This window comes from Dermochelys coriacea, chromosome 7, assembly GCF_009764565.3.
Source record: "Dermochelys coriacea isolate rDerCor1 chromosome 7, rDerCor1.pri.v4, whole genome shotgun sequence".
NCBI lineage: Eukaryota > Metazoa > Chordata > Testudines > Dermochelyidae > Dermochelys > Dermochelys coriacea.
This window is the reverse complement of record NC_050074.1, coordinates 40,286,864-40,299,328: the sequence shown is the minus strand read 5'-3', so window position 1 is coordinate 40,299,328 and position 12,465 is coordinate 40,286,864. Positions and strand designations below refer to the sequence as shown.

The window sequence follows — 12,465 nt, the reverse complement described above, 5'->3', positions numbered from 1 at the left end:
AAAATCTGGGACCTAGTTAATCCTGCTTATCCTTTGTTTAACCCCCCCCCCATCCCTACAAATACAGGCACTTCCTATTGCTAGAGCTGCATATCAAATAGCTGAACTGATTTCTCCTCCTGATAAGCCAGGTTAATGCTGCCCATGGCCAGGAAGTCACTAATCTTGGCTAATGCTTCTCTGCTCCCTAGCATGTCCAACTTCTGCCAAAGCAGTAGATTGCCTCTCCTCCGCCCGGATAGGCAATATCCGAACATTGTTTTTTAAATACAGTATGTAACAAAATATTTTTTAAAAAATACAAGTTTCTTTATTTGCAGGACAATGAATTTATTGTGTCCCTAATGAGATCAAGACTGTAATTTCAAGCCACCATAGAGACCAAAACATTTACAGTTTGTCTCCAATACCAAGGACAAACAGCAATTGGTCCTTGGTATTGAAACTGATATAAAAGCTCGAGAAGGCTTCATTAAAAATAAACATTTACAACTCTGAAGACAAGTGCAGGCTTCAAACAAGTGTTTTTAATGATATTTATTTTGGTCTGTAAATTATTCTAACACTCCTTTGCCTCACCTATGCACCATGATAGAAGATATATGGTGCATAACAACAATACTGTGATCTTCAAAATTTCACACTGTAAGTCAATGGTTCTCAAATTTTTGTACTGGTGACCCCTTTCACACAGCAAGCCTCTGAGTGTAACCCCCTCTTCTAAATTAAAAAATTATTATTTTTTTAAAATTTAAAAATATTTAACACTATTATAAATGCTGGAGGTGAAGCGGGGCTTGGGGGTAGAGGCTGACAGCTCATGACCCCCCATGTAATAACCTTGTGACCCCTTAAGGGGTCACAACCCCCCATTTGAGAACCCCTGCTGTAATTTATCCCTGTTATGTGATAAAATGTCATAGTGCTATCTTATATTATTATTATTCTCTCTCTGAGTCTGAAAATAGATTTCACTAATGCTGTCTATTTCAGATTCACACTAAAGGCACAGGAACTAGAATTATTCATATGTGTTGAAAGAAAAAAATTCTACCTCTTTCTTCCTTGCTATGGCTCTTAGAAGCAAACACAATTACGTCATTACTATTAGTCTAGTGAGGACAGTTACTGAGAACGGACCATAAGCCAAACCGCAATTTAATATATATTTCTATTTGTCATTTACTTTTCACCTGAGATCTGCATTAGGTTTTTTGTTTGTTTGTTTGTAATGTGATCTAAAGTTCTGTATGGTGTGACCTTAGGCTGTCTCTGTCTTGGATTAAATGAGCAAATAGCTCCTTCTAGTGGTTGCTAATCTAGTTTGGAAAATAAATACATAATCCTACCAAAATCCATTAACACTTTGGTAGCAATACTGATGTTTGGGTGTCCAGTAAATATTTTTTATGAAGAGCATGAACATTCTGCTTCATAGTTCCTAATGACTCTTCTGATGATTTAGTAGATGAATCAGTCTTCTCATTCCCTACTTGATTTTAATAAGATGTTGAGTACATTCAGTTCACATGTGAGCCGTATAACAGTTTATTTCTGTGTTTAAAAAAATTCAAATTTTGTAAGTTTATTTTATCGAAATCTCACATTGAATTGTTCCAAGATTTTGATAATTCCAGGCAACACAATGTGTGTATTACAGCAAATTATAGACACAATTTAGATATAAATTCACATTCAACTTGATATTTTAAATTAAGTTTTAATATAGTTTTTTCTGTCCCAACCCAGGAAAGCATATTTTTGATAGTCTTTAATATTTAGTCACCCAAACCTGACTTCTAGAACATTTAAAAACAATCCATGGGGTAATGCTCTATGGTACATTGTATAATTAAATTATTCAGATGGGATTAATGTGATGCTAAATAAGGTGTGTGGATGCAAATGCTGCTGGCTGAAATGATTGGAGATAAATCTGATCATTCGTCTTTGCTCAGCTCTGTACCCTTTTTGCTGTTACTACCTTGCAATAGCACAATAAGACATCGAGTGTGAAGGGAAGAAATGGTGGAGACAGTGATCATTTTAGCAAACCAAAACAAAGCAACACATTATATTTTATTTTGTCTCCTAAGGATTCTCCACTGAAAGCTGTGCAGATGCTGTGGGTCAATCTAATTATGGACACCTTTGCTTCTCTTGCTCTGGCCACTGAACCCCCTACAGAGTCTCTACTGCTAAGGAGACCATATGGCAGAAACAAACCTCTTATATCACGTACCATGATGAAGAACATTCTGGGCCATGCTGTCTACCAGCTCACTCTCATTTTTACACTTCTCTTCATTGGTAAGATAAACAAAACATATTTTTGTTCACTTTAGGTCTCTGCTGTAACTTGCTGCTGCTTCATTCACAATTGGCCTGATCTCTAGCTATGTGCCACAAAATGTACTGCATATTCCAAAGTACCAAACATTTGCATTAAGCTTTAATCAGGGCTCACCTGAGACATGCCCCAGGTATTGAGACATGCAGTGGGACCAAAAGAGATAAGGGGAGATGGAACAGCCCCAACTGGAGAGTGACGGGATGTAGGGGATCATTCTGGAGCCTTTCATATCTTCTTGGTAAAAATGTGGGATATGCTTAATCTAGCTTTTTGGAATAGTAAGAAAAGTGTAGGTTCAAGGCATTGGCAAAGGTTTAGTTCAGTGTGGGTGTTAACCAAACTGGTCAGTTGTTTCTAAGCTCAAATTTCAAGCCTTGTCCTCTTCACTAGGAAACTTAATATTTTATTTGTGTTGAATCTGAAATGTACAGATTCAAGTTATGCTAGTACAAAAAGCCACTTCAATTTGGGAACTAACAATATTGTTCAGTATTCTTCCATGATAAATACTATCTTCTGGATAATCTAGACAAACAAGCTAGTAATTAGAATCTATTTAGACCAGACAATAGACTCCATTCTGGGATTTAACACCTGTGACTGCTGGAAGGAAAAAAAATGGCTAATTTATTATTTCAGCTCTCTACTCATGGTCTTACACTAATTCAGGCTTTATTGATGATGAATGCTTTTCTTCTATAATGGGGTCTTTGGGGACATGAGATATAGGGGAGAAAAGGACTGTTTCTCATTGCAAGGAATAACCCAGGAAGAATAATAGCCACTCTTGCTCTATGTCAATTAGTGCATTTGCTCAAGGGGCTGATGATAATAATTAGCACGTGGGGCTCATGTACTGTATTCATGACAATATGTCATAAGAACGGCCGTACTGGATCACAACAGTGGTCCATCTAGCCCAGTGTCCTGTCTTCTAACAGTGGCCATTGGCAGAAGCTTCAAAGCGAAAGAACAGAACAAAGCAATTCAGTGACTCATCCCCTGTCCTTCACTCCCAGCATCTGACAGTTAGAGACTTAGGGACACTCAGAGCATGGTGTTGTATCTCTGACTGTCTTGGCCAATAGCCATTGATGGACCTATTCTTCATGAGCTTATCTAATTCTTAACTGATGTTAAATTGGCATTTGTTGATGACCTGAAGTGTCTATCTTACAGGCTCTGTAATACACTCCCTAGTAAGTTGTTATGAATGTACATTCATGTATGTACAAGCCTTAGGAGGACCAGGATCCTCCCTGCAGTTATGAGCCTATTTTGGATGCTAGGGGGGCTGACAAGCCTATTAAAGCAAAGGAGGAGCCTATAATGAGCCTAAGTTTCTGAGCCTAAGTTTCTAAGGTTGGGGTGGGAAGAGGAGATCCTGAGAGCTTTAGGAAATGCAGCAGCAGCCTCCCTTGTGAGCTTCAGGAGGTTCAGCTGTATCCTACCTGGTAAAAAGAAAATGTGCTTCTTTCTTTTCCAATAGGCTTCCTAGCAATCAGATTAGCAATTTGAGGAATGCCTCAGTAGGAAAAGGGCTAGATACTTTTTTTTAATGAAATCTTAGGAATCATTTGATGTGCTATGCTAAGTTTCCCAAGGCCAGTAATCCACAGTTCCAGATTCATAAATTAACTGTTTAAACTGTACTCTGATCAACAATCTTCTGTACAAGAGTTCAGCAAATTAAATTCATTCTCTCTCTCCTCCTCCTTTGCCATTTCTGCTATAAGTTGGCAATAAAAATGTTACAAGTGTGTTGGGATGCTGATTGCCTCTATTTTTCAAGTATCATAAATCTCGAAGCCATTGTCCTGTTCACTTAAACTGCTGCATAGAAAAATTGTATCTTGGTCCCAGGCCTGACCTACCAAATTTTAAAACTGGTATGTTTCTTTCTAATGGCCTTGGGAGAAGAGTGGGCAATGGAAACTTAGGTGCAACCTTATCTACTTCTATTCCATGGCAGCAGTAGATCCTGTTTTTGGAATGAAGTAATGTAGTCAAATGGAATTTTTGAAGATTTAATTATGGATAATCATGTCAAGGAAAAAATTCAATCAGATTTAAGCGTAAATCCATTTGCCTTTCATAATAGTCTTCGTGATTTGGTTTGAAGTCTTTGGTAATGATTATACATATCCTGTAATCTGTGTTTAAAAGTCTCAGCTCTATCTTCAGCTTCACACCTGTAGTTAAGTTATAATGCTACATTTATGTTATCACAATTTTCGTATGTCAAAAAACTGTAGTCCAAAGTCTTCCTTTGGATGCATGTGCACAGTTCCCATTGATTTTCACTGGAGCTGCTCAAACATCAAAAGCAAAGTTCAGTTCTCTGATGACTCTACAGGTGGAATATGATCTTACTGCAGTTCTCTCAGAGCTGTAACTGTTTGTGAGGTGGAAGCCTCTCATTCAAACAGTAACACCACTGGGAGCCCGGAAAAATATTGTTCAAGTAAATGATGTTTGGTATAAACAAACGTTTGTTACAGTTGGCTGCAAAGCAAAAGTTCCCCTTTACGTTTATTTTATCTCTGTTCTTTACTCATACAGATTAATGTTCTACCCTTAATCTAAGGGTCTCTTTTTATATATAGGTATATGTATGTTAAGAATTGTGATATGAATATGTATACTGAATAAGTAAAGTGGCCCTGTGTGTAGATGTATTTCCAAGTGTTATGTAACCTCTACAATTACTGTTCATATTGTACAAAATGTTGCCTTTTTTAATATTGACAATCAATTCTCAGTTATCTAAATAATAGTCTGATCTCCTATTAGGTGCTTGGACAAAAACAAATCATTTTAAAATTGTGTGGTGGTGATGTTAGCTGCTGTTCTTTTTAGTTAATATCCTTGACTACTTGTCAAGAATATGGCATACTAGGAGGTAATATGCAGAGACTGTTGGAGGATGGTTGCTGCTAATTATTTTAGAAATGGCAAATGCAGTGTCAACAAGTCTCCAGCTCTGACTAAATGAGATGAAAGAAATGACTCTTTAGAGTCGTTCCTACCTGGTGGGAGAAAAAACCCTACCGAAAATCATTTGAGCTGATACATTGAGTCACTGGATTATAGTCAACATTATGAAGCTTCACAGTGGGAATTCTGTATTTCTTTGCTAACTGAGTTGTGAACTATGCCTGCATTGTAATAATTGTGGAAGCAATGCTGCTAAAAAAATAACAAAACAAAACAACACAAGACCGAAGAGGCAGCCCATGAGAGGGAAATGGGAATACAACACAAACTCAAGGCTAAATTTTTGATAGCAGAAACAAACTTTTTTATTCTTTTTTTGCATTAAGGTGAAAAAATGTTTAAGATTGACAGTGGTCGGAATGCACCACTCCACTCTCCTCCTTCCGAGCACTACACCATTATCTTCAATACCTTCGTCATGATGCAGCTATTCAATGAAATCAACGCACGCAAAATCCACGGCGAGAGGAATGTTTTTGATGGCATTTTTAGAAACCCTATATTTTGCACTATTGTACTGGGTACATTTGCTGTACAGGTAATCATTCATGCAAGAAATAGCAACTGTTCATCAGAAATGTACAATTTTTCTGTCTTTGTTCTTTGGAAAACCAAATGCTTTTGTGGCCATGGTGGTCTCTTATCATCCAAATGCTCATTCATCCTGTATCAGACATATTCTGCTTTAATCAAAATACTGCTTCTATCAGTAATGGTAATTTAGAACACTTAATATTTACAAACCTAGTAAAAGCAAGGTAAGGAGAGCATAGTATGTTACTTTTTCACAAGAGCACTTATGGTTAAGATTTATAAGAAGTATGGTTAATCACAATGAGTAACTGATTTGTTGAAACAAGAAGTCTCATTATTTTCCATGGAGATTATAAATAACATTATCATTAACCAATGGTAGCAAATAACTTTTTACCCTTTTTTACTACTATTGTCCGTAGTAGGGATGAACAAGTTGGTTTGTTAATAATGGGCACAAGCATTGATCCACTTCCTTCATGGCAGTTGGTATCCAGAGGTCCATCAGATATCCCTAGGGTATTCTTTACTAATAGCCCAGTATGAAATAGATTTGGCTATCACTGCAGAAAGCTTCTCTTTCCCCTGGTGTCATTCTTTAGTCCACATCATCCATTCCTCTGTACAGTCTTAAGCCAAATATCACCTGGTAAACCCTTTGTGGGGAATGCTGCAGCTCCACAAAATCACTAAGGGCTCACTATTTAAAGATATTTAAGCACCTAATCCCCCGTATTCCCGGAGATCTCCCTAACCCCTGGGCTGTGAAGTATTTTAGGTCTCTCTTAATTTCTCCTGTTGAAGTATTTCCACTTTTATAAAAATAATTGAATATGCAATTGGCCAGAGAGCGTGTGAGACTGGGGATGTTTAGGTCCCTCTCCTGGCAGGTTGGAGACCTGGCTTCAAGTCCCTGCTCCACATCAGTTAGAGAAGGGAATTGAACCCAGGTCTCCCACATATTGGGTGAATGCTCTAACCATTTGGAGTATTTTGCTCTTGAGCAAAAGCGGGGTGGCAGCACCACACCAGCTGTGTTTTGAGCAGGCCTCTGAGCATGCCTTCCAGATTGGGCCCAGCAGGTGAAGTAGGTGGGAGAAAGCCTAGGTTGTGAATCCCACTGGGACATAGGCACGTGCAGGACTAGGCTTGCCCATCAACAGACATGTAGGTACCACAGGGACTTCTCCAGCAAACACTGAGTTGCCTAAGGACTTTAGGCAACGGCTGAGCAGGGTTTTTGAGAATCTAAATTTTGGATGAAGGGGCTTAAAGTGGCAGTTTAGGCACCTAAATCCCATTGTGGGTCTAGCCTCTAAATATGTGTTATTGAAAATGAGACTTAGGCCTTGCAACACTGAGTGGAGCAACACTAAATACCCTTACAAATCTGGGCCTGCTTGGTTTTAATTCACAACCAAATCTAAAGTCCTTGCCCTGGACAGGGCTTTAAGATCTTTTCCATTCCCAGGTGTTTCCACACCTGGCTTTTGGCTAAGAGGAGAAGGGAGTTGATATTCGTAGACCTGAGTTTATGTGATGGATTCTGTCCACTCCTCCCAATCCTCTCCACCTACCAACAAAAACTCTTCCAAAATAAATACAAACCTTAGTCTCTGTACACAACCGAGAGCCTACTTCTGCTCTCTGTATTCACATGCAACTGCCACTGAAGCCACTGGGAGCTGTGTATTTGAGAAAAATGAAGGTTCAGCGCATAGTCAATCTGACTTCTGCTTGCTTTTCAGTCTCTCTCTTTCTGCCAGGTAATCTTTCCTTAGGTAATATCAGGTTATTCTATCAAACAATTTGTCCACTTCTGCAAGGGGGGGAGAGGGGATTATATGAGTTTTTTGGGAGGGTGGGGGTTATAACTTTGCATAATGAAGCTTACTGAAGCAGCTCTGAATTATATTTACTGGTTCTTAATTGGCTGTCTGTTGCTAGCCCAGCTTTATGAGTTTAATTTTTTTTTTTTAAGAAAATGGTGGCGATCTTCAGGCAATCCTCAGCCCGTCCCTGTGGATGGATGTGGTATGGGTGTGACAGAACCAATCTCTAGTCTGATCTATATTTCGTGGGTGGTTTATTTAAAAAAAACAACTTGTGTAGCTCCTTGTGTATTTGCTATATTTGCTGGGTACAACAGAACTGCATCTGGTATTTCAATTTTCTGTGCAGTAGTCCTAAAAATATAACATCAGGGTGACCAAATTTTCAAAGTGAAAAATGAAAAATCCTGCAACAGTGGGATAGAAGTCACAAGGAGTGGTTTGCTGGAAATCAGGATGGCATAGCTGTGAAAGTTAGAACAGCTTTGGGGAGGAAGAAAAGGGGTAGCCTCTTAACCCTCCTCAGTCAAACAATGTCCCTCCTTTGCCTTCCATATCATTCCTTTCCTCTTTCAGAATAAACTAAGGAATATATTACAATAAAGGATAAGGATAAGGGGAAGGAAACCACATGAGTACCTTTGCATCCCCTTCCACCCAGCCTTATCCCTTTGTGCTATTTTTTCAGTAGGCATATCTACAGTCCAGCACTCTTTTTTTTCCCCTAAAATCTCCCCTGCTCAGAGCCCTACCTTGTTTGTCTTCTCCTTTTAATGCTTTACTCCTCCTGGGAGCAGCTATATAAATAATTTAATGTTTGATTCACTTGTAAAACCAAAAATTAAAAAGAAAATTGTTTAAAGTTGAATGAAATGTTTCATTTTGTTTGAATTTTTTAACCTTTTAAAAAATAAAATTGAAGTAAAATTGTAAGGAAAAAGTTTTGAATAAAATAATTAAAACTTTTCATTTAGAAAATGTTTCTCTTTTTTCAGAATTTTTTTGTTTGTTTGTTTTTTAATCTGAAACAATTCACTGAATTCAATGTGAATTTATGAGATATTTTGGTTCGTCTGAATTGGCATTTTTTAGTGTGTCTGGGAGGGGAAGTTTTGTTGAAAAAAAAATTCACCCAGCTCTACTCCTGAGCATCCTGTTTGTAGATTTTTTATGTTTGTGTTCTTCCCATTTCCTGATTTCTCTCTGCTTGTTTCTCCTTTTTCTCTCTTCCCACATTCTTCAATCTACTGTCCCTTTCTACCTCCTCTCCCCCATTCACTGGGAAACAAATATTTTATACATAGGTCCAAGGGAGATGAGGAGAAGCAAGGTCGTTGGCCCGTATTCTAGTGTCATTGTCATTACTATACTAGTATATGTATTTATCGGTGACACTGACTGCTGCCCAGTTTTGACTTACTGTTTTTAGTGTGCTCCCCATGTCTTTCTCAACTATTGTCTCTTTTTATACTTAAGAAAGTAAGTTCTTTGAGGTGTAGGGACAGTCTTTGTTTATAGATTTTTACAGTACCTAGCGCTGACTATTATACATTGACTTAAAAACAAACAAAGCTATTAGTAAGGTAGCATATTAATGAAAATTAAGATTTTTTTTCTAAATCAGTCAGAATAAACCTGGTCAGCACTGTGCTGTGAGACGTTTCCATCCCATTATCTCAAATGCCATTTAGATACTGGTTTATTCTGTTTCATTCACATGGCACAATTGAAAACTTGTTATGATGAGATGTTTGCCACAAATTCAATCTCTCCTGCAAGTCAATATTTCTTTTTCATAAATGACTTAGTTTTACCTTTGAATATATATTATGCAAGAAACCTTAATCCAGTCCAGTGTTACCAATTTATTCCATTGGTACTGCGTCTTAGATTTCATTTCCATCAATCATTCACAGATTACTATTAAATGTGTTCATTTACAACCGCCCTAGCCTCAGACCATATCCGTTATCACTAGGATGCTGTTAAAAAGACAGTTTGAGTGGAAAGATATTGAAGAAAAAATGCTAGAATTAACATTACATGATCTAGAACTCGATCAGTCATTTGATACAACATGTGAATGTCAAATTGCATTTGTTTAGAGGAGTTTGTATGATAACTAATATGGTTTTAGGCTAGATTGAGTATAGATAAATGAATTTATTCAGCATTGATCTGTAATTGATTGGGATTTAATCTAAACCATAGCAGCAATGGATTAAACTGTTGACACTGGAGAAAGGTCTCTTCCACTATATAAATTCCAAACTAAAATAATACTTTTCCCTGTGTGTCTAATTCAGGATATGTCAGTTTATGGGCACCTTATTTAAAATAGCCTGAGTCTGATTTTCCAGAGGTCCTAAACTCCTGCCATCTGAAGCCTTCATTGACCACAATAGGGATTGGGTGCTCAGCACTTCTGAAAATGAGTCCCAAAGTGTTTTGAATGGAGGCTATTTTTGTTGACTTGGACCTAGTGACACATAAGATGTCAGTGCAGAATGTAGGTCTCCCCTACTTCACCCCATGCTAAAATCTGCTAAACAACAAATGCCTATAATTGCTTAAATGTCCCACCCAGCAATGTATTTGCTGAATGAAAGTGAGATGTAAACAAGTGTACCGAAAGAGAGAGCAAAAGCTCATGTAAATGTGGGGAAAATATATTTTCAGAAGAGAGATAAAGTGTTTCTCTTCCCCCCCCCCCATTTTCCCTCTGCAGATAGTAATTGTGCAGTTTGGTGGGAAACCTTTCAGCTGCTCTCCTCTACAGCTTGACCAGTGGATGTGGTGTGTATTTATTGGACTAGGAGAACTTGTCTGGGGTCAGGTAAGTGTCATGTAGCAATGTATAGTTTTCTACTCATTTATTATGTTTTCACAAACGGATGGAAGGTCTGGTTTTGTGAACAGTTTGTCATAAAGTAATTTGATTCATAAGAAGGTGTGTAGGATTGCCGCTCAACCATCTCTATCAGATTTGGCATTTCACTGGAAATAAACGACCCTTTTAAAAATACGTGGTTTTTCAGTACAGTACCACTATTGTTCCTTTGAACTTTTTGTTAATTTTCAGACTTTTTCTCCAATCGTGTGCAGTAATACAATGACTAAGTATTTCCTGAGTGAATTTGCTTGTGAAAGATGCTAGATCTATAGCCCTTAGAACTGTAGTCCTCTAGTCACAGGAAAAGTGTAGTAAGGGCAGTTGTAATATACGCTTCCCTGAGTTGTCCCCAACTAATGTCACTTAAATATGTTCCAAAATGACAAGCACTAGGAGGTGAATAGTTCAGTGCATATGCTTATCCACTGGCATATGGCATAGACAACCACCAATCTAAGTAATTTGTAGATAGTGTTTGAAGGGAGAAGCAAGAGCATTTTCCTTCTAAAAATATTTTTAAATATCAGCCAGTTGGTTTAATCTGATGCATTCCAAAGCTCGCCTCCTCCCAAACAAACAAAGGTCCCCAAAAGTATCTTACTGTCTCTGGAATAAAAACAAATCATAGGCAGGGATAATTTATCATTATCCAGAGAAGGGCATGAGTTCCAGCAGAGAGAGGAAAATTGCCCCTGCAATTAATTAATTAATTGTGACACCCTTAAAGTGATTCTGGCTGAACTGTCTTCATGGACATGGAGCTTCTGGGTTGGATGACTATTGTATTCTGAAAAAAAAAATTAAGCAAGACACCTTGGGCAGTGTGGCCACAAGTATTTTTGAAGAAAAGAACTCAATCTGATGTCAGCAGATGCCTCCTGGCAATCATAGCTGGGTGCCATCGTTACTTGATTTTGCTGATGAAATTACCCCCCAGGAGACACTGAATCACTGTTGTTGGGAAAATCTGAATGTCAGTTGAACGGCAATTATTAAGAAAGGACTTGTCCTCAGCATCTTGGAAAATCTTCATTTTGGGAAAAAAGTGGTGGTGATTATGCCATTTATTAAACCACTCAGTTCTGATTTGTGGTTTAAAACATTTAAAAGAGGGCAGAAGGTTGCTTCTGGATTTTGTTCTATGTGCACTCTTATACAGATTACAACATAACTCTTTGAAGATTGATTAACAATTGTCTGATTTACACTCAAAGTTGAGAGTGGTTGCAGAGGTCACTATAAATGGCTAAGCACTTAAACTTGTAGAGTTAAAACTTCAGTATAAAACTGTACTGATTTTAGCCCACTGATTTGTCCACTGAGCAGACTACCAGTTTATTGTGTCAGATGTGTGAAGGGAAAACAAAAAAAAGCACTGAAACACAACAGCGCTATTGGGCAACCAATAAACAGACTATTACAAACAAAATGAATGCATAATTTATTTAGTAGATACCAAGCCCTTTTGACCTGTGGTAAGGCTTCTCCTCTTTCTCTGCAACCTTTTAATAGGAAGCTTTTTGGCTCTCCCTACATCCCCTAGAGAAGTCCTTTCTCACCTGCCCTGTTTAATTCAGGTTCAGCATAAAACACGTGTGTTTACCTTTGCTTCACCCCAGTCTTCAGGAACTCCCCCCCGTCCTCAGCATCTACCACATCCAGTCAGGATTTGTGGTTTGGGAGTTTAGACCAAGTGCTTCAGTTTTTGGGAGACCAACTTGAAACCTTTGAAAGGGCCCTACTTTCAAAAGGTGAGTGCGCTGCATTTTCTGAATGTTTGGCCCCTTTAAGGTGTCTCAAGTTGGGCTCCTGAAATCACTAGTTACTTTTGAAAATCTTGGCTCTAACTGTTAAAT

General features: G+C 38.1%; 1 protein-coding gene across 9 annotated transcripts in view; it reads left to right on the top strand.

Annotated features, from left to right (window-relative positions):
- The window catches only part of ATP2B2 (ATPase plasma membrane Ca2+ transporting 2), a 757,867-nt gene that overhangs the window by 720,089 nt on the left and 25,313 nt on the right, over nt 1-12,465 (top strand). For all 9 annotated transcript variants that reach the window (XM_038410886.2, XM_043518690.1, XM_043518694.1 and 6 more), the window contains 3 exons: nt 2,097-2,310; nt 5,677-5,888; nt 10,445-10,552. In XM_038410886.2, the coding sequence (XP_038266814.1) occupies nt 2,097-2,310; nt 5,677-5,888; nt 10,445-10,552 (534 nt within the window). The remainder of the gene's footprint in view (nt 1-2,096; nt 2,311-5,676; nt 5,889-10,444; nt 10,553-12,465) is intronic.